Source organism: Panthera onca, chromosome E2, assembly GCF_046562875.1.
Source record: "Panthera onca isolate mPanOnc1 chromosome E2, mPanOnc1 haplotype 2, whole genome shotgun sequence".
In the NCBI taxonomy this organism is placed as follows: Eukaryota; Metazoa; Chordata; class Mammalia; order Carnivora; family Felidae; genus Panthera; species Panthera onca.
In genome coordinates, this window is record NC_138353.1 from 8,830,235 (window position 1) to 8,852,801 (window position 22,567).

A 22,567-nucleotide genomic window follows, 5' to 3' on the forward strand; every position below is an offset into this window, starting at 1 on the left:
GCTTGTTCCTTTTCTTCCCGTGTTGGGGAAGCCGGGTCATATGTCCTGTGGACCGTCCCACCTTCTGGACTTGGCTCAATGCACCCTCGTGGTGTCCATTCACTGGCGACTTTATCCCCCTGTTTTTCTGAAAACCGGTGATCACACCGAGAGGCTTGATCCGATTCAGATTTTTTTAAAGGTTTGTTTTATTTATTTTGAGAGAGAGAAAGCATGAAGCAGGGAGGGGCAGAGAGGTGGGGGGGGGGGGAGGGGAGAGGGAGAGAGTCCCAAGCAGGCTCCCCCCTGTCAGCGACGAACCTGGCTGAACGTGCAAACCTCGAGATCAGGAGCTGAAGTCCAAGTTGGTCGCTCAACCGACTGAGCCACCCAGGCGCCCCCAGATGGTTTTCGTTTTTTGCAGGGAAGGAGCGGAGGGTGAGATCCATGGATGGTGGGGGCTCCCGTCCACTCACTCAGGAGCCCGGAGGAGCTGTTGCCTTTCAGTGTTAGGACTGTTGGGGGCTCCTCCCTCCCCTGGGAAATTCCTCCTGGATCTTGCACTTGATTTCGGCGGCCGCAGACAAGCATAGCCTGGCCCTGTGATGCAAGGTTAGGGGATTTTCGTTTCCTAAGAGAATCTTTTTTTGAAAGCAGGGAGAGTGAGAAGAGTCGGTGCTCGCCAGGGTGTATCCGAGATTCTGGCCAGCCCGGTTTCGAAACCTAGCTCCTCTCACTTCCTAGCTGTGTGACCTTGAGCGAGTTACTTCACATCTCGGGGCCTTGGAATCTCCGCCTGCACCACAGGGCCGCTGAGCGCACGGAACTCACCCGGTGGCGAAGACGGAAGGAGGTTAGCAGACCACGTAAATGCTGCGGTTGGGGCCCAAATAAAGAAACCCAGGACCCTGGCAGGGCTGAGTCCGGACGAGCCTGGCCGGGCTGGACTCAGCCGGCCTCCTCCCGAGGGGCCTCCCGGGCCAGCGTCCCAGCAGTCACGTGGGGTGGGAGGTGGGGCGCCGGGCACACCTGGCTCCCTAAACCCCGCCACCCCCCCTACGGCTCGGGGAGGCCAGGTAGAGCCTGGGCGGGGTTTTCCGGACCCGGGTGCTGGGAGGTTCAGATTTCTGAGTGAAGGGTCGATCTCCGACGAGGGAGCACCCCGATCTGCTCGCCGAGCAGCCCCGTCGTCGGCCCCCGGATTCCTGCGGCCGGAACCAGGTGAGAGATGGCGAGGTGGGGCGGGGGTGTAGGGGGAGAGGCTCTCCCCGACCCGCTGCGCGCTGGCGAGAGCGCGCGCACGGGGCCGAGTGCTGGGACGCACTTGAACTCAGGGATCCCCTCTGGGATGCCCCGCCCCCGCCCCGGGGTCTCCGCCGGCAGAGGGTCCACCCCTCGCCGCCCAGGAGCCCACCTCCTCTGCACCCAGCACCCCAGTCGTCTCATCTCCCCGTGAGCCCCAGCCGCCGCCCCGCTCCGCTCCCCTCCCCTTCCTTCCCTGCCGATCGACCACCTGAGCCCGCACCTCCCTCATCACCTCCACTCTCCCCTCCTCAGCCCCAGGCCACCAGCTCCCTCCCTCCCGTCACCAGTTTCCTGAAGCTTACCTGAGAATCTCCGTGCAGGGCAGGGCCTGCTGTGCGAGAGTTTCCTGTTCGCCTCTCCCCGCCACCCCCCACCTCCACCTCCTGCGACCTCGGGGTCGCAGGACCCACCCACAGGACCCAGGGGTCCTCAGGGTCCCCAAGGCTGCTGCCGCCCGCACCTCCAGGCCCACCGTGGCCCCAGGGATCCCTGGCTCCCGAGCCACCACCCCCCCCCCCCCCCCGCCCCCTTCCATTCCAGTCCTGGGAATCAAGTCGAGGACTTCCAGGTGGTGGCCTCACATTTGTGCCCCAAGCTCTTCCCCAAAGGTGTGCTTACAGTGCGAATTTCGGGGGTGGGGTGGGGTGGGGGGAGACGGGGTTATTTCTTGGTGGCGAAGCCTGGCTGGGTGGAGGTGGAAAGCCCTGGGAGGGCGGTGAGCTGGGGAGGCGCAAGGCCAGCTCTGGGTGTGGGGACAGATGGGGGGAGGCTTGGCACCAGGGGCCAGGCTCCAGAGGGGAGAGGACGCAGTGGGCCAGGCTTAGCCTGGGGTGAGAGAGCCAGAGAGAGCACTTAAAAGGCCTTCTGGACAGATAGCAGTGGCCCCATTTTCCCGAAGGACCCGCAGGCTGGGCTCCTCCTTCGAAGTTGGGGCTCCTTCTGTTCTCCAATCCTCCTGCCTCCAAACGAATGAAGGAAGGACTCTTGACCTTTCCTCTTGCCCCTCCCTCCTTGGATGATGGCCTGAAGGGCCCGATGCCCGTACAGGGACTGAGGACAGACACAGGGACTGAGGACAGACCCACAGACGGACTTTCCGATCCCCCTGGGATCCCACTTTCCAGAAGCTGGCTGCTGGCATTCCCCAAGCTCTCCCCACAGATGTCAGGGGGGCCAGCTGCTCTCCCCGTCTCCCTGTGCCCAGCTCCCCGCCCCAGCCCTGGCCCGGGCTTGCCCCCTAGGCCCTTCTCTGGCTAGTCTCTGAGCCTCTTTTTTTTTTTTTTTTTTTTTTTTTTTGAGAGAGCCAGAGTGGCAGAGAGGGGCAGAGGGAGGGAGAGAGAACCTTAAGCAGGCTCCAGCACGGAGCGGGAGGTGGGGCTCGATCTCCCGTCCCGAGTGAGGAAGGAAGGAACCACCAAGGAAGCTGAGAGACGGCAGCCACCGTTCTAGAACATTCTGCCTTCCTTTTCACCCAAACAAAGCTGGCCTTATTGTCTTTCTGTCTGAGGGAAACAAATTTCGAGGGCACATTCAGGGCCAGCCCAGAGACGAACAGGTGTGATCATGACGGTCATTCTCCCAGTATCCTTGACAGGTGGAGGCCCACGTTCCTTCTACACACATTTCCCGAGCACCTACTGTGTGTCCAGCCCTGTTTCCGAGGGCTGCGGGGGACAGAGAGGGAACCAGAGCAACCCTGTCCCTTCCTTCCTTCATGGAGCTGTGTCTGAGACCAAGAGACCGGGTCTGAATGATCCCGAGAGCGACTCGCTTGGAGGCACAGAATTGGGACAGAGGTCAGAGCTGGACTGAGTGCGGCAGCTCCACTTCTGCCTGCCCTTTTCTCTCTCCTGTCTCTCCCTCTCTCCGTCGCTCCTGTGGTTTTCTATTCCTGTCTGTCTCTTTCTCCCTGCCTCCGCCTTTCTCTCTGTGTCTCCGTGTCTCCTTGTCTGTCTGTCCTCCTGCTCTCTCTGGCTCTGTCCCTGTATTTCTCTTCAGTTCTTTCTGTCCCTTTTTCTTTTCCAGTCACTTTCTACATCTGTCTCTTCCCTCCTCCCTTCCTTCCTTCCTTCCCTCCTTCTTTCCTTCTCTCTTCCCTCCCTCCCTCCATCCTGCCTCCCCACAAGCATTTCCCTGGGCCCGCGTTTTTCCCATGTCCTGTGCTTGGCAAATTCGCAACCAGACAGAGGAGCTCTTCAAAGGCTCACAAGCTACTTGGAGAAAGGAAGAGAGAAGCACCCAGAAGAAGTGGGAAGAAGGCACGAGGCCACTCTCCCTCCTCCTACCTTGGGTGTCCCCTCTGTCCCCAGCTTCCTCCTGCTTCCCGGTCCCCAGAGAGTTCCTGCTACCCCAGAGTCAGGGCCGGGTCTCGAGGAACCTGGTTGGGATCTGGACAGGAATGTAAGGGCCAGTGGCCTTGACGAAACAGGAGCCAGGGAGCCATCAGGGGGGCACAGTGATGCTTTCCATCTCTCCCTCAACCTTTTTCATCTCAGGGTCCAGTTCACTGTGCTCATGGGTTTCTCTGGTCCCTCTTGGGTATGGCTCAACATGGCTGCACGCGGGCTCTCACGGGCCCTTCAGCTGTGGGGCCCACAACCAACCAGCCACCCTCCCTGTGTTTCTAACTTCAAATCCCCAAGGGAGAGACTCTGCTGGATACAGACGCGTCTCTTGAGCCTGCGCCCATGCCCACACAAGGGCCGCCTTGGACCAAAGTCAGATGATGCCCTACTGGCTGCGTTTTTTTTGTTGTTGTTTTTTTTTTTTTAATAAAGACATCATTGCTATTGGATTACAGCCCACCTTAGGATGACCTCATTGTAACTCGGTCACTTCTGTAAAGACCCTGTGTCCACATAAGGTCCACATTCTGCAGTATCAGGAGTTAGGATTCCAATACGCCTTTTGGAGACAGACACAACCCAACGCATGGCACACAAGGTCTATGGGTTGAGTGGGCAAAAATGTACTACCTCCATACGGTCTACCCCTTGACTGCCATCACACGTATGCTTCATCTCATACCTTCAACTCCATTAAAAAAAAAAAATCAGGGGTGCCTGGGTGGCTCAACTGACTAAGCGTGGGACTCTTGATTTCGGCTCAGGTCATGATCTCACGGGTTCGAGCACCCTGTCAGGTGCTGCCCTCACAGCGTGGAGCCTGCTTGGGATTCTCTCTCACCCTCTCTCTCTGCCCCTCTCCTGCTCGCTCTCACTCTCTCTCTGTCTCTTAAAATAAATAAACACTAAAAAAAAAAAAAAAAAAAAAACCAGAAATGGGGGCGCCTGGGTGGCTCAGTTGGTTGAGCGTCCGACTTCGGCTCAGGTCATGATCTCACAGTCCGCAAGTTTGAGCCCTGCGTCGGGCTCTGTGCTGACGGCTCAGAGCCCAGAGCCTGCTTCGGATTCTGTGTCTCCCCCTCTCTCTGCCCCTCCCCTGCTCATGCTCTGTCTCGCTCTGTCTCAAAAATAAATAAAAACATTAAAAAAGAGAGAAAGATAATGCATATCATCTTCATGGGCTATGAGGGTAGCAGCGATTAAGAAGCAGGGATATTGCTACATTAGGTCCAGTGCCAACTTTTATCAGCTATATACAATTAACCATAAAGGACCATATCTACATAGCTTCTGGCACCTTCCCAGTTTCAACCACGTCACACCCTGCTTGATTTCCCCCCAGTGTTCTCTTCTTAATGGCCACTTGCTTCAGTACTTTGACCAAGGAACACAAACCGTGGACCCAATCAACCAGAAACCTTTCGTATCTAATCTACCTTTGTGCAGAGTCTCCAGGATATGCTCTGATGAAAGCCTGCTCATGAGGAAGAGTTTTAAAAAGAGTGGGTGGGAACCTCATATTCACAGGGGAGGGAGAGGGAAGTCTCTGGGAGAGCTGGGGGACCAGAAGGCGCTTCATTCCTTTGACTCCTCCCATATATCCCCATTCCCGTGATTCCAAGCCCAAAGTTGATCAGTGAGCAAACCTGGACTTCCACTGTGGCAACAGGCTGCAGGTGTGGTTCCAGCTGGACTGCAGAATGGCAAAGCCCATCGATCGCTTCTAGAGGCAATCTTCAGCGACAATAAAGCGTTAACCGTGATAATCCGGAGCAAAGCTTGTTCTGCTCTTCCTTCCTGGCTTCCAGTCATAATGGGGAGTCAGAACCAGTTCACTCCCTGCTTTCCTTTCCTTTCAGCTGTTTTGCTTACGCTCCATAACCGTATCTCCAAACCCCTGTCCCGTCTGGGCCTTATTTTAGCTCTAGGGGGTCCCAGGCCAAGAGCCTGATTAACCGCTTCCCTCTTCGAACCACGGCATGCCTCCATAACGAAACTTCCATAAAACCCCTAACCAATGGGTTTCGGAGAGGCTCTGAGTTTGGCAGGCCCACCCAAGAGCCAGGAAGGTGGCCCACCTCACCTCCATGGGGACGGCAGAAGGCCCTTCCGGATCTTACCTTATGTACTTCTTCTCCGGTTATGCGTTCGTGTCCTTTATAATCAGATGAGTTCTGAGTTCTGTGAGCCATTTTGGCACATTATCAAACCTGAGGAGGGAGTCGTGGGCACCCCCAGTTCAAAAGTGATCAGTCAGAGATACGAACGGCTCAGGACTTGGCATCAGTATATGAAATGAGACGGAACTCTTAAACCCATTGGATCGGATCCCAAGTCCAGGAAGGCAACGTCAAAATGGAATTGAATTGTTGAACACCCAGTCGGTGTGAGGGGAGAAAAAACAAACACTCACCTGCCAACTGCCTTCTGACCGTCAGGTAAAAATATTCAAGAGAGAGAATTGGCCAACTTATCTTTTTATTTATTTATTTATTTATTTATTTATTTATTTTTTGGGGGGGGGAGAGTTTATGAGCAGGGGAGGGGCAGAGAAAAAATCCCAAGTAGGCTCCACACCGTCAGCCCAGAGCCCGATGAGGGGGCTCGAACTCACGAACCGTGACATCATGACCTGAGCTGGGATCAAGAGTCAGACGCTTAACCCACTGAGGCACCCAGGGGCCCCTGGCCAACGTATCTTTCAGAGCCAGCCTTACGAGTTGCAATTTTGCGAACAGATGGCAAAGCCACCGTGGAACCAGGCGTTTATCTTCCGCTCAGTTGGCGGTGGCGACGAGGGCAGGCAGGTCAGGTGGTGGAGTTTGTGATGGGTCGGGCAATCTCCTTTCAAAGGGACTTTGGATAGGCAGGGCATGCAAGAATGGACACCTCTAGAAACCGGATCCCCGGTCGGTAGTAGGTCTATACACTTGTCCTGCCCGTATATACACACCCATGTAAGTATATTCAGTCTATAAACACATTGAAACATACAACGTATATTTACATTATCTGTGTGTGTGTATATATATATATGCTCATTGTATACATAGTACACACCCTATATGTACACAGCATATACACACTCACACAACACAATGCACACCTGTCCCTTGTATGCACACAAATTCACACACACCCGTATGTGTGCACAATGTATAGATACCCGTATGCATACTCGGGTGAATCCACACGGCGTACTCCTTTCGACCCGGATGAGCAGGAACGAATGAACCCGATGGAAACACACTCCCGAGACCTGCCCCCGTACACGTAACTGAGCATTCACGCTCGTCTACACACAGGGTGAACCCCCCCTGCACGCACCCCCACCCCCACCCCCCGCGTGTCTGCGCGCACCCCTCCGGGGCCGCCACCCCCTGGCCTAACATCCCCGGCTCTCCCTTCCCCGACAGCCATGTTCAGCGTCCACGCGCCTTTCTTCTTCTCCACGGGCCATATCCTCCTCTTCGTCTTCACGGCCTCTACCATATTTCACCTTCAGCAGCGGCTCGCGAAGATTCGCCCCAGCTGGCAGCTCGAGACGCTGGTGTGGGCGCCCGAGGAAAACTCGACGACGCCCCGGCCCCGGGGCGGCATGTTCACCATCAACGCCCAAGGGCGCCTGGGGAACCAGATGGGGGAGTACGCCACCCTGTACGCCCTGGCCAAGATGAACGGGCGGCCCGCCTTCATCCCGGCCGAGATGCACAGCACGCTGGCGCCCATCTTCCGGATCAGCCTCCCCGTCCTGCACCACGCGGCGGCCGGCAGGATCCCCTGGCGGAACTACCCCCTGAACGACTGGATGGAGGACCGCCACCGCCACATCCCGGGGGAGTACGTGCGCCTCACCGGCTACCCCTGCTCCTGGACCTTCTACCACCACGTGCGCGACGAGATCCGGCGCGAGTTCACCCTGCACGACCACGTGCGGGAGGAGGCCCAGGCGTTTCTGCGGCGGCTGCGGGTGGGCGGGCGGCGGCCGGGCACCTTCGTGGGCGTCCACGTCCGCCGCGGCGACTACGTGCACGTCATGCCCCGCGTGTGGAAGGGCGTGGTCGCCGACCGCGGGTACCTGGAGCGGGCCCTGGGCTGGTTCCGGGCCCGCCACCGCGCCCCGGTCTTCGTGGTCACCAGCAACGGCATGGCCTGGTGCCGCGAGAACATCGACGCCTCCCGCGGCGACGTCGTGTTCGCCGGCGACGGCGTGGAGACCTCGCCGGCCAAGGACTTCGCGCTGCTCACGCAGTGCAACCACACGGTCATGACCATCGGCACGTTCGGGATCTGGGCCGCCTACCTGGCGGGCGGGGACACCATCTACCTGGCCAATTACACCCTCCCGGACTCCCCCTTCCTCAAACTCTTTAAGCCCGAGGCGGCCTTCCTGCCCGAGTGGATTGGGATCTCGGCAGACCTGTCCCCGCTGCTCCACCACTGATGGCGGCCGGCCTTCGGCGCCCCCCTCCTTCGCTGGCTCCCCCAGGACCAGCTGCCCGGGCCCCAGGGGCGTCTTGTTCCGTGTGCCAGGACGCTCGAGAGGCCGCAAGAAACCCAAGTCGCCACCGACTTGAAATAGCACGTTTCCGTGTCCCACGCAACAAGAGCGGTGGCGGCACATCTCTGGGGTTCGTCGAGGCAGCGGCTCGGCGATGTCACCGGGAACCCCAGTTCCGTCCGTCTTGTTCAACTGCCATCAGCTCCTCTCAGACCGCTCCCCCCCCCACCCCCACCCCCCACCCCCATGGTCCCAAAACGGCTGCCACATAACCGGCTGTCACATGCGGGCAACCTCTTCACGAGGCAGCCAAAAAGAGGTCCGTTCTCCGGTCCCTTTTGAAGAGTGAGGGACGCATTCCAAAGCCCTCCTGCAACTGCCCCCCCCCCCTTCCCCCCATAGCTCACTGGCCGGAAGTGTATCACATGCCCGCCTGACCCAACACAAGGCCAGGCGAATAAGACCCTGGGATTGGCTTAGCTGCAAATCAATAAATCTTTGCCCCCTTCAGCCGGGGTGTTGATCAGCCTCCTCTGAAGGATGTGGCGGCGGACAGGAGGAAAAGCGGGGCGCTCTTACCGAGGAGGAAGGAAGCAATGTACGTACCGAAAACAGGGAAGCCTTGAACTCGGTTGTCTGCTCGCTCCCCAAAGCCGCCTGGCCAAGGAGGCAAGCGCGGCTCAAATAGAGCGGACGACCACCTCTCCAAGCCCTGTGGCCTTGGCCTGGCTCATTTTTTTCTAGTTTGCCCGGAACGGGGTGGGGGTGGGGGTGGGGGGGACCTTTCCCCCGGTTTCCGAAAGAGCGCCGCCCTGTTGGCCAGTCGCCGGCGTGCGTCCCGACACCCCCCGGGGCCCCACTTCTGCAACCCTGGCTTGCCAGGGCCTGGGATGATTACTGTTGAGAACTCCGAGCGCAGCATGGCTCAGTGGACTCGAAGCGGGTCCATCCGTTCCCTCCGTAAACACTCGTGGCGGTGGAACCTCGCTCGGATCCCCGCTAGCGAAGGCGGGGTTGGCAGAACCTCGCGGCCGACGCCCGGATCGCCTGCGCGTGTGGCCGGTCCCCCAGGACGGCTTGGACTTCCGCCTGGAACATTCCCTCATCCGGCCGCCATCGAGGTGTCGGAAGCCACCATGCTGTGAGGGGGCCCGGGCTCGCTCCGAGGCCACGCGTAGGTGCTGACAATGAGCCGTCTTAGCTGAGGTCAACTTCAAGTCCTTCGGCGTAGGCATCCCCCAGGATTCCCCCAAAGAGGTAATGGGGGAAGTAGAGAGGTCTATACTCCAAGGGCTCAACAGAGGCTCCTCGGGCCTGGAGTTCACAGGTTCACAGCCCCGGAAAGAGACAATCCGATGCCTCAATCAGAGTGATGTTTGAGCCCAGCACTCACCGCGGGCCAGTTGCAGAGAGGTCACACAATACAGACAAGGCCACCGTATTTGTAAGGGAGTCGGTCTGAAAAGGAAGTGACATAGGAATGTAAGGACTGGGAGGCACCTGGGTGGCTCAGTCAGTTGAGCATCTGACTCTTGATTTTGGCTCAGGTCATGATCCCAGGGTCGTGGGATGGAGCCCCACGTTGGGCTCCGCCCTAAGCATGGAACCTGCTTGGGATTCTCTCTCTCTCTCCCTCTCTCTCCCCCTCTGCCCCTCCCCTGCTTGTGCATCTCTCAGTCTCTCTCTCTCTCTCTCTCTCTCTGAAAAAAAGAAAAGAATATATATATAGAGAGAGGAAGATGCTCCAAAAATCAGTACATAGGGAAAAAACGTTTACCACTCCTATTTCAGTGGCTGAAGCCAGTCAAGTGGCCACACCCAATTTCAAGAACAATCCATCCACGTACCCCAGAATATTTGTGCTCTAATAGCTACCTCACATCCTGCAGGCCTTCAAGGTCTCTCTAGGGGGTTCTCTTGGAACCCTTTTCTTTTGACTTGGGACTCATGCGATGGGGTGACACGATACTTAGTATGCTCATAGCTCTCTGCCTCAATAACTCTATGAACTCATTCAAATTCCCAGTCTGATTTTTAAATTTTTATTTGTTTTTTGGTAGTTTATTTTATTTTACTTTATTTTATTTATTTTAAAGTAGGCTCGGGGCGCCCGGGTGGCTCAGTCGGTTAAGCGTCCGACTTCGGCTCAGGTCACGATCTCGCGGTTCGTGAGTTCGAGCCCCGCGTGGGGCTCTGTGCTGACAGCTCAGAGCCTGGAGCCTGCTTCGGGTTCTGTGTCTCCCTCTCTCTCTCTCTGCCCCTCCCCCGCTCACGCACACACACTCTCTCTCTCAAAAGTGAGCATTAAAAAATCCAAATAAAAAATAAAAAAATAAATACAAAGTAGGCGCCACACCCAGCATGGGGCTCGAACTCATGACCCCCGAGAGCAAGAGTTGAATGCTCTACCAAATGAGCCAGCCAGACCCCCCACCCCCCACCCCGGTCTGATTTTACACAGCTTGAATGGGTGATGGTTTTTGGATTGGGTTTCGGTCTTTATTTTTTATTTTTTATAATATGAAAAAAAAAATTAATGTTCATTTATTTTTGAGAGCGAGACAGAGAGAGACAGAGTGCAAGTGGAGGGGCAGAGAGAGAGGGAGACACAGAATCTGAAACAGGCTCCAGGTGGCTCAGTTGCTTAGGCATCCAACTGTTGATCTCAGCTCAGGCCATGATCTCATGGTTCGTGGGATCGAGACTCGCATCAGGCTCTACACTGATAGTGTGGAGCCTGCTTGGGATTCTCTCTCTCTCTCTCTCTCTCTCTCTCTCTCCTTTTCTCTGCCCCTCGCTCACTCGCGCATGCTCTCGCTCTCTCAAAATAAATAAGCAAACTTAAAACAATCCTAAATGAATTTGTTTATAAATTTGGCATTCTCCCTTTTAATGTACATTTTAAATGCATGGGGGTGGCACGTGTTCACATGCTGCTAAATTAAAACAACATCATGGTTAGGTGTCATTTCCAACGATGGCCATGAGGACATCTCCCCTCCATTTTCAACCACCCAAACCTTCCCCGGCCCATCCCTGATCTCAGTAAATGGCACTGTCCATTTACTTGAACCCAAACTTAACTTCTTCTTGATTCCTCCTTTCACACCCCATCCACCTGCAAGTTCTGTCAGCTTTACCTTCAAAATATACCCTGAATCTGACCTTCTGTCCCTCCTCCACCGTCGCTACTCTGTCCAGGTCACCATCACCTCTGCCTGGACATCTGCAAAAGTCTCTTAAAAAACAAACTACGGGTGCCTGGGGGGGCTCAGGTTATAATCTCACGGTGCCTGGGATTAAGCCCCTCATAGAGCTCTGTGCTGATTGTGGAGACTGCCTAACAGTCTTCCTCTCTCGGGGCTCCTGTGTGGTTCAGTCGGTTAAGCGCCGACTGAGGTTGTGATCTCGCGGTTCATGGGTTCGAGCCCCGCATCGGGCTCTGTGCTGACAGCTCGGAGCCTAGAGCCTGCTTCGGACTCTGTGTCTCCCTCCCTCTCTCTCTCTCTCTCTGCCCCTCCCCATTCATGCTCTGTCTCTCGAAAAGAAACATTAAAAATAATAATAATAAATCTTAAAAAAAAAAATTCTCTCTCTCTCTCCCTCTGCCCCTCTCCTGCTCTCTTGCTCTCAAAAATAAATGAATTAATTAAAAAAAAACAAACCCTAACTAAACAGGGGCGCCTGGTTGGTTCAGTCGGGAGAGCAGAGGACTCTTGCTCTCAGCGTTGTGAGTTCAAGCCCCACGCTGGGCATAGAGCCTACTTGAAAAAAAAAAAAAAAAAAGCGTAGGTGTGTAATTCTATACCACAGCCATAAGAAAGGTACGGTATAAAACGTCTATTAAAAATATGCCTTGATCAGAGCCTGGAGCCTGCTTCCGATTCTGTGTCTCCCTCTCTCTCTACCCCTCCCCCGTTCATGCTGTGTCTCTCTCTGTCTCAAAAATAAATAAATGTTAAAAAAAAATTTAAAAATATGCCTTGAAGAATGAATTTGACAGTGGACCAGTGAAGTGATGGCAGAAGTGAGGCAAAGAGACCAGTGAGATTACCAGATTTCAAGATTTACCATAAAGCTAAAGTTACCATGACAAACTTGTGCTGGCATAAAAGCCAGACAAATGGGAGCCAACAAAAAGCCCAGAAATAGACCACATATATACAGTCACTTCATCGATTGATTCATTTTTTTTTTTTTTTTTTTTTTTACGGTCACTTGATTTGTGACGAAGACGTCAACACAGTTCAGTGGGAAGATAGAAGAGCTTTTCAGGGTGCCTCGGTGGCTCAGTCAGTTGAGCATCTGACTCTTGATTTTGGCTCAGGTCGTGATCCCAGGGTCCTGGGCTCTAGCCCGCATCAGGCTCTGCACGGGAATGGGGAGCCTGCCTCAGATTCTCTCTTCCTCCCTCCCTCTCTCTCTCGCCTCCTCTGCCCCCTCCCCTTCTCCTACATTTGAGTACACACTCTGTCTCTAAAAAGAGAGCTTTTCAAGAAATGGAGGCAATCCAGTATCCGTATAGAAAAAGTGAACCTTGATCCCTTCCTCACACCATTCACAAACATTAGCTCAAGATAGATCACAAAATGTGAAAGCTCACAGCACAAAGCTTCTAGAATAAATGACCTTGAGGTGGGCAAAAGTTTCTTTTTATTATTATTTTTTAAAATTTAATGTTTATTTATTGGTGAGAGAAAGAGAGACAGAGCACGAGCGGGGAAGGGGCCAAGAGAGAGGGAGAGACAGAATCCGAAGCAGGCTCCAGGCTCCGAGCTGTCAGCTCGAACTCACCAACTGTGGGATCATGACCTGAGCCGAAGTCAGACGCTTAACCGACTGAGCCACCCAGGCGCCCCTTATGTTACTTTTCTAAAATTAATCTCTACACCCAATATGGGACTCAAACTCACAACCCCCTAGACCAAGAGTCACATGCTCTACCAGCTGAACCAGCCAGGCGCCCTGGTTTCTTAATTAATACACACACACGCACAAAACCCCAGTAAACTGATAAACTGGGCAAACTAATAAACAGAAAAACTAGTAACCTGTACATCTTCCTAGAGAGCCCACACTGATTCCCAGTTCTTAACTGCAGTAGGCTCATAACATACCTGATGGATAGTCTAGTATAGAATTTGGGGGGGGGGGGTTGTTGAGCACACACATCGGCCTCAGTTGTCTCCTATTCTGTATCTTGCACCATCGATGACGATGATTGCACCATCGATGATTTTTTTTTTTTTTTTTTTTATGTGAAATCACAGAGGTGCCTGGGTAGCTCAGTCGTTTAAGTGACCGACTCTGGATTTCAGCGCAGGTCACGATCTCACCGTTCATGGGTTCGAGCCCCCAGTCGGGCTCTCTGCTGTCATCGCAGAGCCCGTGTCTGATCCCCTGCCTCCCTTTCTTTGCCCCTTCCTCCTCCGCTCATGTGCACTCTCTCTCTCTCTCTCTCTCTCTCTCTCTCTCTCTCAAAAATAAACAAACAAACATTTTTAAGATAAATTGATAATTTTGGCAATCTGTTGACTATATCCTTGGTCTTTCTCCTGTGCCTACTGAGATGGCATAGGACGATAACGTGGTTCAGGGGCTCCCCTGGGGCAGCTCAGGCTCCCCACCTTCCTGTGCCCCGCTTTGGTCCAGCCCTCTCTCGCTGGGGGCAGGAGAGAGCAACAGAATTGTCTGGAGAAAGGCTGAGTGACCGGTGGTGGGGAGCGTGGGGCCCAAGCCTCTCTCTCTGGCTCTGGGGTAAACATGCACACTCTACCCAAGCCTGTGCCTGTCTTTCAAATATCCACCGATCAGAGAATTCCTTAGCCTCGCCTAGCTGACCCCCTCTGCAGCTGCCCTCCTCTGGACCCAGGAGAGGCAGGCACAGAGTGTCACAGACACACAGAGCGTCAGGCTCAGAGTCAGGCAGACATGGAGACAGACTGTAGATGGGTTGATAAGGACATACACGTGTCGAAGGGAAATGGAGACAGACGGGAGAAGCCCCGCCGCACCCCTTCTGGATCTTTCCAGGACTGAAGGCACCCCTTTCCCACCAGTTTTTGGCCTGACAGAAAGGCTCCTGCAGCCCCCAGCTGCCACCCACCTTTTGTGCCAGAAGCCCTGACCTCACAAGGTTCCCCCCACCCCCACCGCCCCGTGGCCACGCCGTTCACACCTTCTCGGCAAGGACCACAGTCCTCCACACCGGTCCTCTGGCCACCCTACCCATTCCCCTCGGCTCCTGGTACTTTCTAGGAGTCACGGCCCCTCTGCCATGAAAATACCCATCACCCTGCACTGAAACTCTCTCTTGGCAAATGTCTGAACCTCCCCAGAGCAGACAGCGAGGCTCTTTTTTGTTTCAACTCAGGCACAGGCTGTGGACTCATGAATCCGATTTAGAGCCCCTCTCTGACACCTCCCGTCTGTGTGACACGGCGGGCCGCACACCCCTCCTCTGGTCTTCCGCGATCTCATCTGCAAAGTGAGGATGACAGATCCTCCCGGGTTGCTCGGAAGACACCAGAGATCGCCTTCCCTTCCCCTCGCCTGTCCTGTCGTGACTCTTGAACGCCCAGCAGGGTTTCCAACACTGGCGAACTAGGATTGTTGATCAGCAGCTAATAACGGTGGGGGACACTTATCAGCGTGGCTCCCACGCCACGTCCAGCTCACGGGAACTCTCGGCGCACCTCTCATCCGCACTGGGCTGGAGTGCCACGGGAGCAAACTGACAGCAAGGCAAGGGGAAGTCGCCGGCTCCGGGTCCCGTCTCACGGTCCTTTTCCACCTGCAGCGGACACAGCTGGTGGCAGCCCAGGCGCCCTCAGACAGATCCCTCTTCCCGGTCCTGGGCACCCAGCCCCCAGCTTCTGCGTGCTTTCTGCATCCATGCTGCCTTTTTATTTCCTGTTTTTCTGGTGCTCTGGCCTCTGCGGCTTTGTGGACAGTGCAGGGGGGACTGCCCTTCCCAGGGCCAGCCAAAGACTGACCCAGGAGTGTGCTTTTCATATGCAAACTAACCAACCCGGAGCCCAGACTCACAACCGCTTCCTTTCTGAGCGCCTGTACTCCAGGCCACTATTCCCCAGCCTAAACACCCCAGGATCAGGTTCCAGACAACCAGGGAAGGGGGTGGGGGGGCCACACCCCGGAGCCAGCTGAAATTTATCCAAACTAGACAACCCTGAGGCTGCTTACCCTGCCTCTCCGGTTCCTTCCCTGGGAAACCACAGTAAAGACTCTTGCCCAGGGTTTCCCTCCCCCTCCCCCTCTCGGCCTCCGGACTGACCCTGGCCCTTGCCCACGTGGCCTGGTGTGGCTTGGCACGCCCCCCTTCTCTTGGGATCCGTGAGAAAAACACACAATCTTTTCAAGGAGGATAACAAAGGATCAGATCGTCCTGATCTGCCCGGCTCCGCCACACCTGAATAATACGAAAACCTACGCTTGAAAAGACGTTGCTTAAAGACAACCATTAGAAAAGAGAAATGTAAGGGGCGCCTGGGTGGCTCAGCCGGTTGGGCCTCCGATTTCGGCTCAGGTCATGATCTCATGGTTTGTGGGTTTTCTGTGCGGACAGCTCGGAGCCTGGAGCCTGCTTTGAGTTCTGTGTCGCCCTCTCCCTCTGCCCCTCCCCTGCTCCCACTCTGTCTCTCTTTCTCTCTCAAAAATAAATTTAAAAACATTTTTTTTTAATTAAAAATAAATAGGGGCGCCTGGGTGGCTCCGTCGGTTGAGCTTCTGACTTTGGCTCAGGTCATGATCTCAGGGTTCATGAGTTCAAGGCCCCATCGGGCTCTCTGCTGTCCGTGCAGAGAGACCACTTCGGATCCTCTGTCCCCCTCTCTCTCTGCCCCTCCCTGACTCGCACATGCATTCTCTCTCTCTCTCTCTCTCTCAAAAATAAATAAACGTTAAAAAAAATTCTCTCACTCTCCTCCTCTGCCACTCTCCCCCGCTCCCACTCTCTCTTAAAAAAAAAAAAAAATGACTGCAACCCCAAAGTATTGCCTTGCTGAGCCACTCAGTGGAATTGTGAGTGATCATAGTTATTATTTTGAGACTCTAACTTTGGGGATGGCTTGTTATTCAGCAATAAAAAAGGGGGGGGGCGGATCTCCCTCAGCTTCAAAAGCCTAACTCCCTTGGCCTCAGGGTAGGACAGACTGCAGCTTCATTTATCCTCCAGAGCTCCCCACGGGGCCCAGTTGAGGTTGGGACTTCACCTGACGTCACACTCTTGCGAATCTTCCCCCTTCTCTGTCCAGTGTCCTCTGCTCCTTTTGGTTTCTCCTCAGAGCATTTATCTCATGAATCAGGGGGCACATGAGTCTTGTCTCGGGCTCTTCTTCCAGGGGAATCTGACCTCAGACACGACACGTTGATATTCTCACTTCCAACCGGAAGCCAAGGGTCTGGCTCCCCATTCTCCCTCCCGACTCTTCCTTGCCCCTCTCCTTACATCCCGTAAGCACAGACCACCTTCCAGACTCCCCAGCCCCAGGGAACCATCTAGTAGGTGGCACAGAGGGTGGGGGGGAAGAAGGTGGGAACAAAGACATCATGAGGTCTCCGAAGGAAGGAGCAAGCAGTTTGTTGGCCCTGGCCAGCAGCAAGTGACACGGACCACACAGCCATGGAGGAGATCATACGGAGGTCAGGCAGACAAGAGTCTGGCGGACGGCATGTCAGCAGCCGTTCAGGGGCCACGTGGGGATGAGAGTGTTCTCTGATTCTGTGTCCATGGTGGGAGGGGCTCTGCACGTTGTCCCCCGCCTCCCTTGGGAGCGTGCCTCTGTGACTTTCCCATCCCCACCAGTGCCCCCTCTCTGGAAGCCCCAGAATCCATCACCACGGATCGTCCAGCAGGTCCCACAGCCGGGTGCCACTGGGGTCAGATAAGTCAGCAGAGAAGACGCTCGGGGCTGGGGGACCACAGCCTAGCAGAGGACCCCCACTCAGAGCCTCCAGCCAGTCCAAGGAATCCGTGGGGCCCCTGGGAGAGGGCGACGGGGAGTTTGTGGGGGACGGGAGCGAGGAGGAGAAGACAGATGAGAGGCCTTCAGAGTCTGGGGAGGGGGACAGCACGTCGAAGGAGCCGGGGAAGTCCAGAGGGATGGGGGGCAGCTGGTCTGCAGAAGGAATGGAGTGTGAACTTAGGCAGGCAGAGGTCCGGACGCCACTGTTAATCCTCGTTTCCAGACGTCTAAGTCCCCAACCTCTAGGACCCAGGACTCCAGACCCCAACCCCATCCTCCTTGGACTAGGAGTCCAGAACCTCAGTCTCCTCTTCCCCCACATCAACAAGTTTGACTCGGGGCGCCTGGGTGGCTCAGTCCGTTGAGCGTCCGACTTCAGCTCAGGTCATGATCTCACAGTCCGTGAGTGCGAGTCCTGCGTCGGGCTCTGTGCTGAGCCCTCGGAGCCTGGGGCCTGCTTCGGATTCTGTGTCTCCCTCTTTCTCTGCCCCTCCCCTGCTCGTGCTCTGTCTCTCTCTCTCTCTCAAAAATAAATAAACATTAAAAAAGATTAAAAAAAAAAAAAAGTTCGACTCTTACCAGCGGGCTCCATCTGATCCTCCAGGATGTCATCAATGCCCCGGTTCGGAAGCAACTGCGGGACGGGCAGAAGCGGCGTGAGCCTGGGACCCGTCCCGATCCTGATCGAGAGCCCTAACCAGCTCCCTCTCACCTGCGCCCTGCGGATGGCTTCCTGCAGCTCCTCCTCCAGACTCGGGGCCGCCGTGGATGGTGCCGAGGCAGGGGTCAGCGCCGGAGCCCGCGCGGGAGCCGGCGCAGTCGGCTGGGTTTCCGCGGCACGTGGAAGAGGCGGAGGGTGACAGCTCCGGCCTGACTTGAGCTACAACCGCGGAGAAGAGTTCCCATAAGCCACGCCCACTGGGCGCAACCCCACCCCCCCCCCCTCGCAAGCTGTGGCTCCACCCCCCCCACCCCCCCAGCCGGTCGCATCCCGGCCCCGCGCTCACTCATCGACCACCCTATTGGTTTCTCTTCCCTTAAGATCCGCCCACTACGCTCTTAACCACGCCCCCACACTTCATTGGCTATTCTTCTTTCGACCTCCCGCCCCCGTCCCGCTCCGTCTTCTCCTCACTGGTCCGTACGCGCGTGGCCCCGCCCTCACCGAGCCCGGCCGCCGGACTGCTCCCAGAGCCTTGGGCCTGAGGCGCGGCCAGGGAGCGCTCGCGGGACTGTCCTCGCGTCGCGGCTTCGGCCGCTCGCGGGGCAGGGCGCCGCCGCGCATGCGCTCCAGGAGCATCGACTTAGTCCCCGACACCGGGAGGCCCCGCAGGCGCAGCTGCTGCCGGAGCTCTGAGACCTGGGGTGGGGGAGCGGGGAGAGGCCTTGCTGGGAGGGCTCCGGGGCGAGGCGGGAGCTGGGGCCGGATATTTGCAAAACCGCGAGAAGAGGGACGAGAAGAGGGACGGGGTCTCCAATGGGGCAGAGACTGGGGACTCAGACTTATGGGCACCCCCCCCCCCACCCCCGAAGGAGAGGGCCAGCCTGGGAAGTGCTCCCCATACTCACCGTCAGCTCCTCCAGTTTAAGGGTCTGAAGTTCCAACTTGTGTGGAGAGGGCGAGGCGCTGGGGACTCCAGGCGGGGAGGGTGTGAGGGGGATGGGCTTCATCCTGGTGGTAGTCGTGGGGGTGGGGGGAACAGAGGTTAGACGGGGCGGAGAGAGAAAGGGCATCCGGGGGTCCTCAAAGACCTGGGGGGGGGGGGTGTGAAGAGGAAGGAGAGGGCCCAAAGTTCTGGGTCTCCGACGGGGCTAGTCCCTGTGCATGGGGAGCAGGAACCGGAGGCTCAGTGTCTTGGGTCTGGAGCCAGGACTCCTGGAAACTGACGGGAGAGGGACCAGGAAACTGGGAGAGGAAGGGGCTGGGGGCTAGACTCCCCTGCTCTTGGACTCTGGGTTTGAGTCCAAGATGCTGGGGGCCTGACTTTCCGGCAGAGAACGAAAACGGGCTGCATACCTAGGAGGTGGCCGCTGGGAGTTTGTCCCTTCCCACAGAGGTGGTCCAGGGGGACCCAGAGCCAACATTTTGGCCTGGGGGTCGACCCTGGACCCTTGTCTCGGCCCCGGGGGCATGTACTGGTGGTATGTCAAGTTCCCCTTTGGCTTGGGCTCTCTCCAATGTTGGGAGATCTTAGGAGACTCCTGTAAAAGCAGGTGTGATGTCACATGCTTCAGCTCTGTGCCCCCTCTCCTGCCCCAGAGCCTCATGCAAAGCAGGGCGAGCATCAGTCAGCTGAGCCCCGCCAGAAAGGAGCCAAAAAGGGCAGCAGCGAAGAGGACCAACGCTAGACTCTCAGGGGTACTTCCCTTCACTCGGTGGAGACTCACCTTCAGGGACCTCCAAGGGCCATATTCTGATTCAGGGAGCAGGTCCCCAGGACTGAAGAGGAAAGGAGTGGGACCCGAGGGCGAGGCTGGGGCCAGAGCAGGGCCCGTGGCTGAGACCCATGGATCTGGATCCAAGACTGAAGAGGTGGTGAGGGACCCCGAGACGCCTGCAGATAGCAAGCCAGGCAGGGAGGAACAAGGCTGTGTGGGAAGGAGGGCCCTGCAGGCCACAGCCCCCCACCGCGGGCATGAGAGGGCGGGGCCAAGGAGTGAAACCCCAGGAGCCTGCAAGGCAGAGGTTCTAGGGACCCAGACTTTTATATTCTCAAGGAAGGCAGGAATCGCGTCCTTAGTCACCAAGGGGTGTGATGGCTGCGAATCGCAGCTTTCTGGGGTTCTGCTGGGACAGCCAGCACTCCTGGTTTCTTGAGGAGAGAGAGAGAAGCTGAAAGCCACATCCTGAGATGCATTAATGTGTGCCAAATGCGGGGTCTGGGATGCCTGTCTTCTCCAAAGAAACGGGATCTGGATTCACGCGTTTCATTGGGGCGGGAAAAGCCAGAAAGCAGGAAGCGGAGCTTTTGGGGGTAGGGTGGCCAGGGACCTGTGTTCTTGGGTCCTCGGGAAAGGACGGGATCGGATTTCAGTGTATCCCTGGCAGAGGGACTGAGGCTCGGGAACCAGTGCAGGAGATCTGGCCGCTGGGCCCCAGGGGAGTCTGGCCACCATCCCTTCCCTTGCAGGGCCCACACTTACTCGGGTCCTGATACCGCCTGTGGATCCGAAGCTGGAGGACTGCGGAGGAAAGAGGGAGGTGGGAGGGGAAAGGCGGGAAGGGAGTGTCCAGGAGCCTGGCCTGGCGGGGCGCCGCGCCCAGCCCCCTTACACTCCCCGGGGCAGGCGGGTGGGTGGGCTGTCAGCCCGGTCCCTTTCCCGGGCCTCCCGCCTGCTCCTCGCTCCCAGCCGCAGCCCTTCTGCGACCAGGAGCCAGCCAGCGTGCAGGCAGGAGGCGGCCCTGCCCCCCAGCTCCACCGGCCCCCCTTCAGGAGCACGTACCCACCCAACTCAAGGCACCATCGCCAACTTGGCCAGCCGGACCCGTTTGCACCCTCACCTCCTCCGGTCCATGTGCTCGAATCTGCGCAAGCCCACTCCCTCCTGTGTGCCCCTGGGCCTCCCCACAGTCGCCCCCCTCTGTACACGCCTCTCCCCGGGCCCTGGTTTGGCACGCACGCCACTTCTGTGCACTCGTACCCTGTGGCGCTCTCCATCTTGGCTCGCCCTGTCCTGGCACCCACCCAGCCACACTGACACACTTCCCCGCACACTCAGGATCTGGCTTCCAGCTTGGGAGCAAGGATCCCGCTCCGTCACGTTCCACGTGCACTCCCCGGCACCCCCTTGGCTCTTCGGTCACCGGCGTCTTCGCACCCACCCAGCCACGGAAGCACACTCGTTCACACGCGCGTTTCACCCTCCGCGCGCCGCGCGCGCAGGAACTGACATCCAGCGCCACTCACTTGCCCGCTTTCTGTCTGCACTGGGACCTAAGACATGACCCGTGACGCTTTCGCCGCGTGACAGCTCGCTTGTCCCCTCACCCACGCTGCTCACGCCAAAGTCCCCAGTCTGTGTACCCCGTCCACTTTGCACACCTGTCAATTTCAGCTCCTGTTCCTTCGCAGTACCCGACTCTCCACACCCACCCCTACCCGCCCACCTGCTCCTCAGTGTTTACGTGAACATTGTATTGGCCGTTTGCACGCTCGTTGAGCCACCAAAAACTCAAGCCCTTTGCTGGGGCCTCCTTTCTGCACAAGTGACCTTTTGTACAGAGGACACGTGCCTTGTGGGCCCCATGGCCTCCTTCCCACCCGACCCCCCCCTCCCATACACACTCCCAGAGTTAAGAGTTCTCAATCCCAGGGGGCGCCTGGGTGGCTCCCTCGGTTAAGTTCAGGTCATGATCTCACGGGTTCGTGAGTTTGAGGCCTGTGTCTAGCTCCGCGCTGACAGCACGCCTGGGATTCTCTCTCTCCCCCCTCCCTTCCCCCACTTGTTCTCTCTCTCAAGAATAAATAAATGAACGTTAAAAAAAAAAAAAAAAAAAAAGAGTACTCAATCCCAGGGCCCAGAAGACTCCTTCCCTACATGCACAGAGAGAATCCTCTCACCAGATCTGAACTTGGAGCGAATGATTTGGGAGCGCTGGGAGGAAGCCGCGAGGGTCATTGCCAAGGCTGTGATGGTGACCTGGACTGAGGCGAGGGCAGGGCCCCCACAGGAGGCAGGGTCAGAGTGGAGGTCAGGAGGCTGTCCCCGCAGGCGAACGCAGCAGGGAAACAGCTTAGGGATAGGAGAGGACTTGAACCATAAGTTCTGGATCCTGGGGGGGTGGGAGGGATCCAGGGGCTGGGAGCCCAGACTCCTGGGTCCGAGGGAGAAGGGGGTTGAGGGCCCCAACTCCTGGACCCTGGAGGAGGAACGAACGGGATCTCTGAAAGGAGACCCCCCCCCCCCCCGCCCCCCTCCGGGTCTGTGAACGCAGAGGGAAGAAAAGGGGGTGAAGAGACAGAGCTCAATACTCTGAAGGGACTGGAATCCAACACCCTTGATCTAGAGGGGAAAGAGACCTGCTAGGCTCCTGTGGAATGGAAGGGTCTCTGCCACCTGCATTTAAGCAGGGGGTGGGTGGGTGTCAGCCACTATGGTCTGTGAGGAAGGGACTGGGACCAGAGAGGTGGCAGAAGGGTTAAGGCGGGTTCCCCCCAGCCCCACCCCAGGGGCTTCTCACCAGGTGGGCTCCGGCCAGTAGTGCTCCGGGGCGGGTTGAGTCCCCAGGTCAAGGCTGGAGGCCGCAGGCTCCGCCCCACCAGCCCGGGACCGCCCAGGACACCCCTTTGTAGGGCGAGCAGGAGCCTGTGAAATGGGGCGGGGCAGACAGGAGCTCCGCCCGGGACCCTGAGAAGGGGCAGGAGCACGGTCTGGGTGGCACTGGGGGAGGGGCGAACGTCGGGGTTCCCCGAGTCTCTCCCTCCTCCGCGGCCTGGGGCTGTGGGGCTCAG

The 22,567-nt window shown here is 57.0% G+C and overlaps 2 protein-coding genes across 7 annotated transcripts; one reads left to right on the top strand and one right to left on the bottom strand.

Annotated features, from left to right (window-relative positions):
* Positions 1-72: 72 nt before the first annotated feature.
* LOC144614713 (galactoside alpha-(1,2)-fucosyltransferase 2) lies at positions 73-8,701 on the top strand. 3 transcript variants are annotated; one of them, XM_078439577.2, is made up of 4 exons: positions 73-181; positions 724-832; positions 1,056-1,200; positions 7,046-8,701. In XM_078439577.2, exon 4 carries the CDS (start codon positions 7,048-7,050, stop codon positions 8,071-8,073), a length of 1,026 nt encoding a protein of 341 aa, XP_078295703.2. In that variant the 5' UTR covers positions 73-181; positions 724-832; positions 1,056-1,200; positions 7,046-7,047; the 3' UTR covers positions 8,074-8,701. The 3 variants fall into 3 exon arrangements, with proteins under 3 accessions (XP_078295703.2, XP_078295702.2, XP_078295704.2); XM_078439576.2 differs by having other exon boundaries at positions 724-1,200; XM_078439578.2 differs by having other exon boundaries at positions 724-1,200; positions 7,135-8,700.
* A 22-nt stretch (positions 8,702-8,723) lies between these two features.
* On the bottom strand, positions 8,724-22,554 carry MAMSTR (MEF2 activating motif and SAP domain containing transcriptional regulator). Of its 4 annotated transcripts, none has more exons than XM_078439573.2 (10): positions 22,297-22,554; positions 21,677-21,760; positions 20,259-20,297; positions 19,503-19,927; positions 19,132-19,316; positions 18,684-18,786; positions 18,280-18,474; positions 17,827-17,994; positions 17,694-17,748; positions 8,724-9,588 (listed from the first exon to the last, which is right to left on the bottom strand). In XM_078439573.2, the coding sequence occupies exons 2-10, from the start codon at positions 21,732-21,734 to the stop codon at positions 9,545-9,547; spliced, it is 1,272 nt and encodes a 423-aa protein (XP_078295699.1). In that variant the 5' UTR covers positions 21,735-21,760; positions 22,297-22,554; the 3' UTR covers positions 8,724-9,544. The 4 variants fall into 4 exon arrangements, with proteins under 4 accessions (XP_078295699.1, XP_060507637.2, XP_060507640.2 ...); XM_060651654.3 differs by lacking the exon at positions 8,724-9,588 and adding an exon at positions 16,714-17,267 and having other exon boundaries at positions 22,297-22,551; XM_060651657.3 differs by lacking the exon at positions 8,724-9,588 and adding an exon at positions 16,714-17,267 and having other exon boundaries at positions 19,503-19,669; positions 22,297-22,547.
* Between the last annotated feature and the right edge of the window lie 13 nt (positions 22,555-22,567).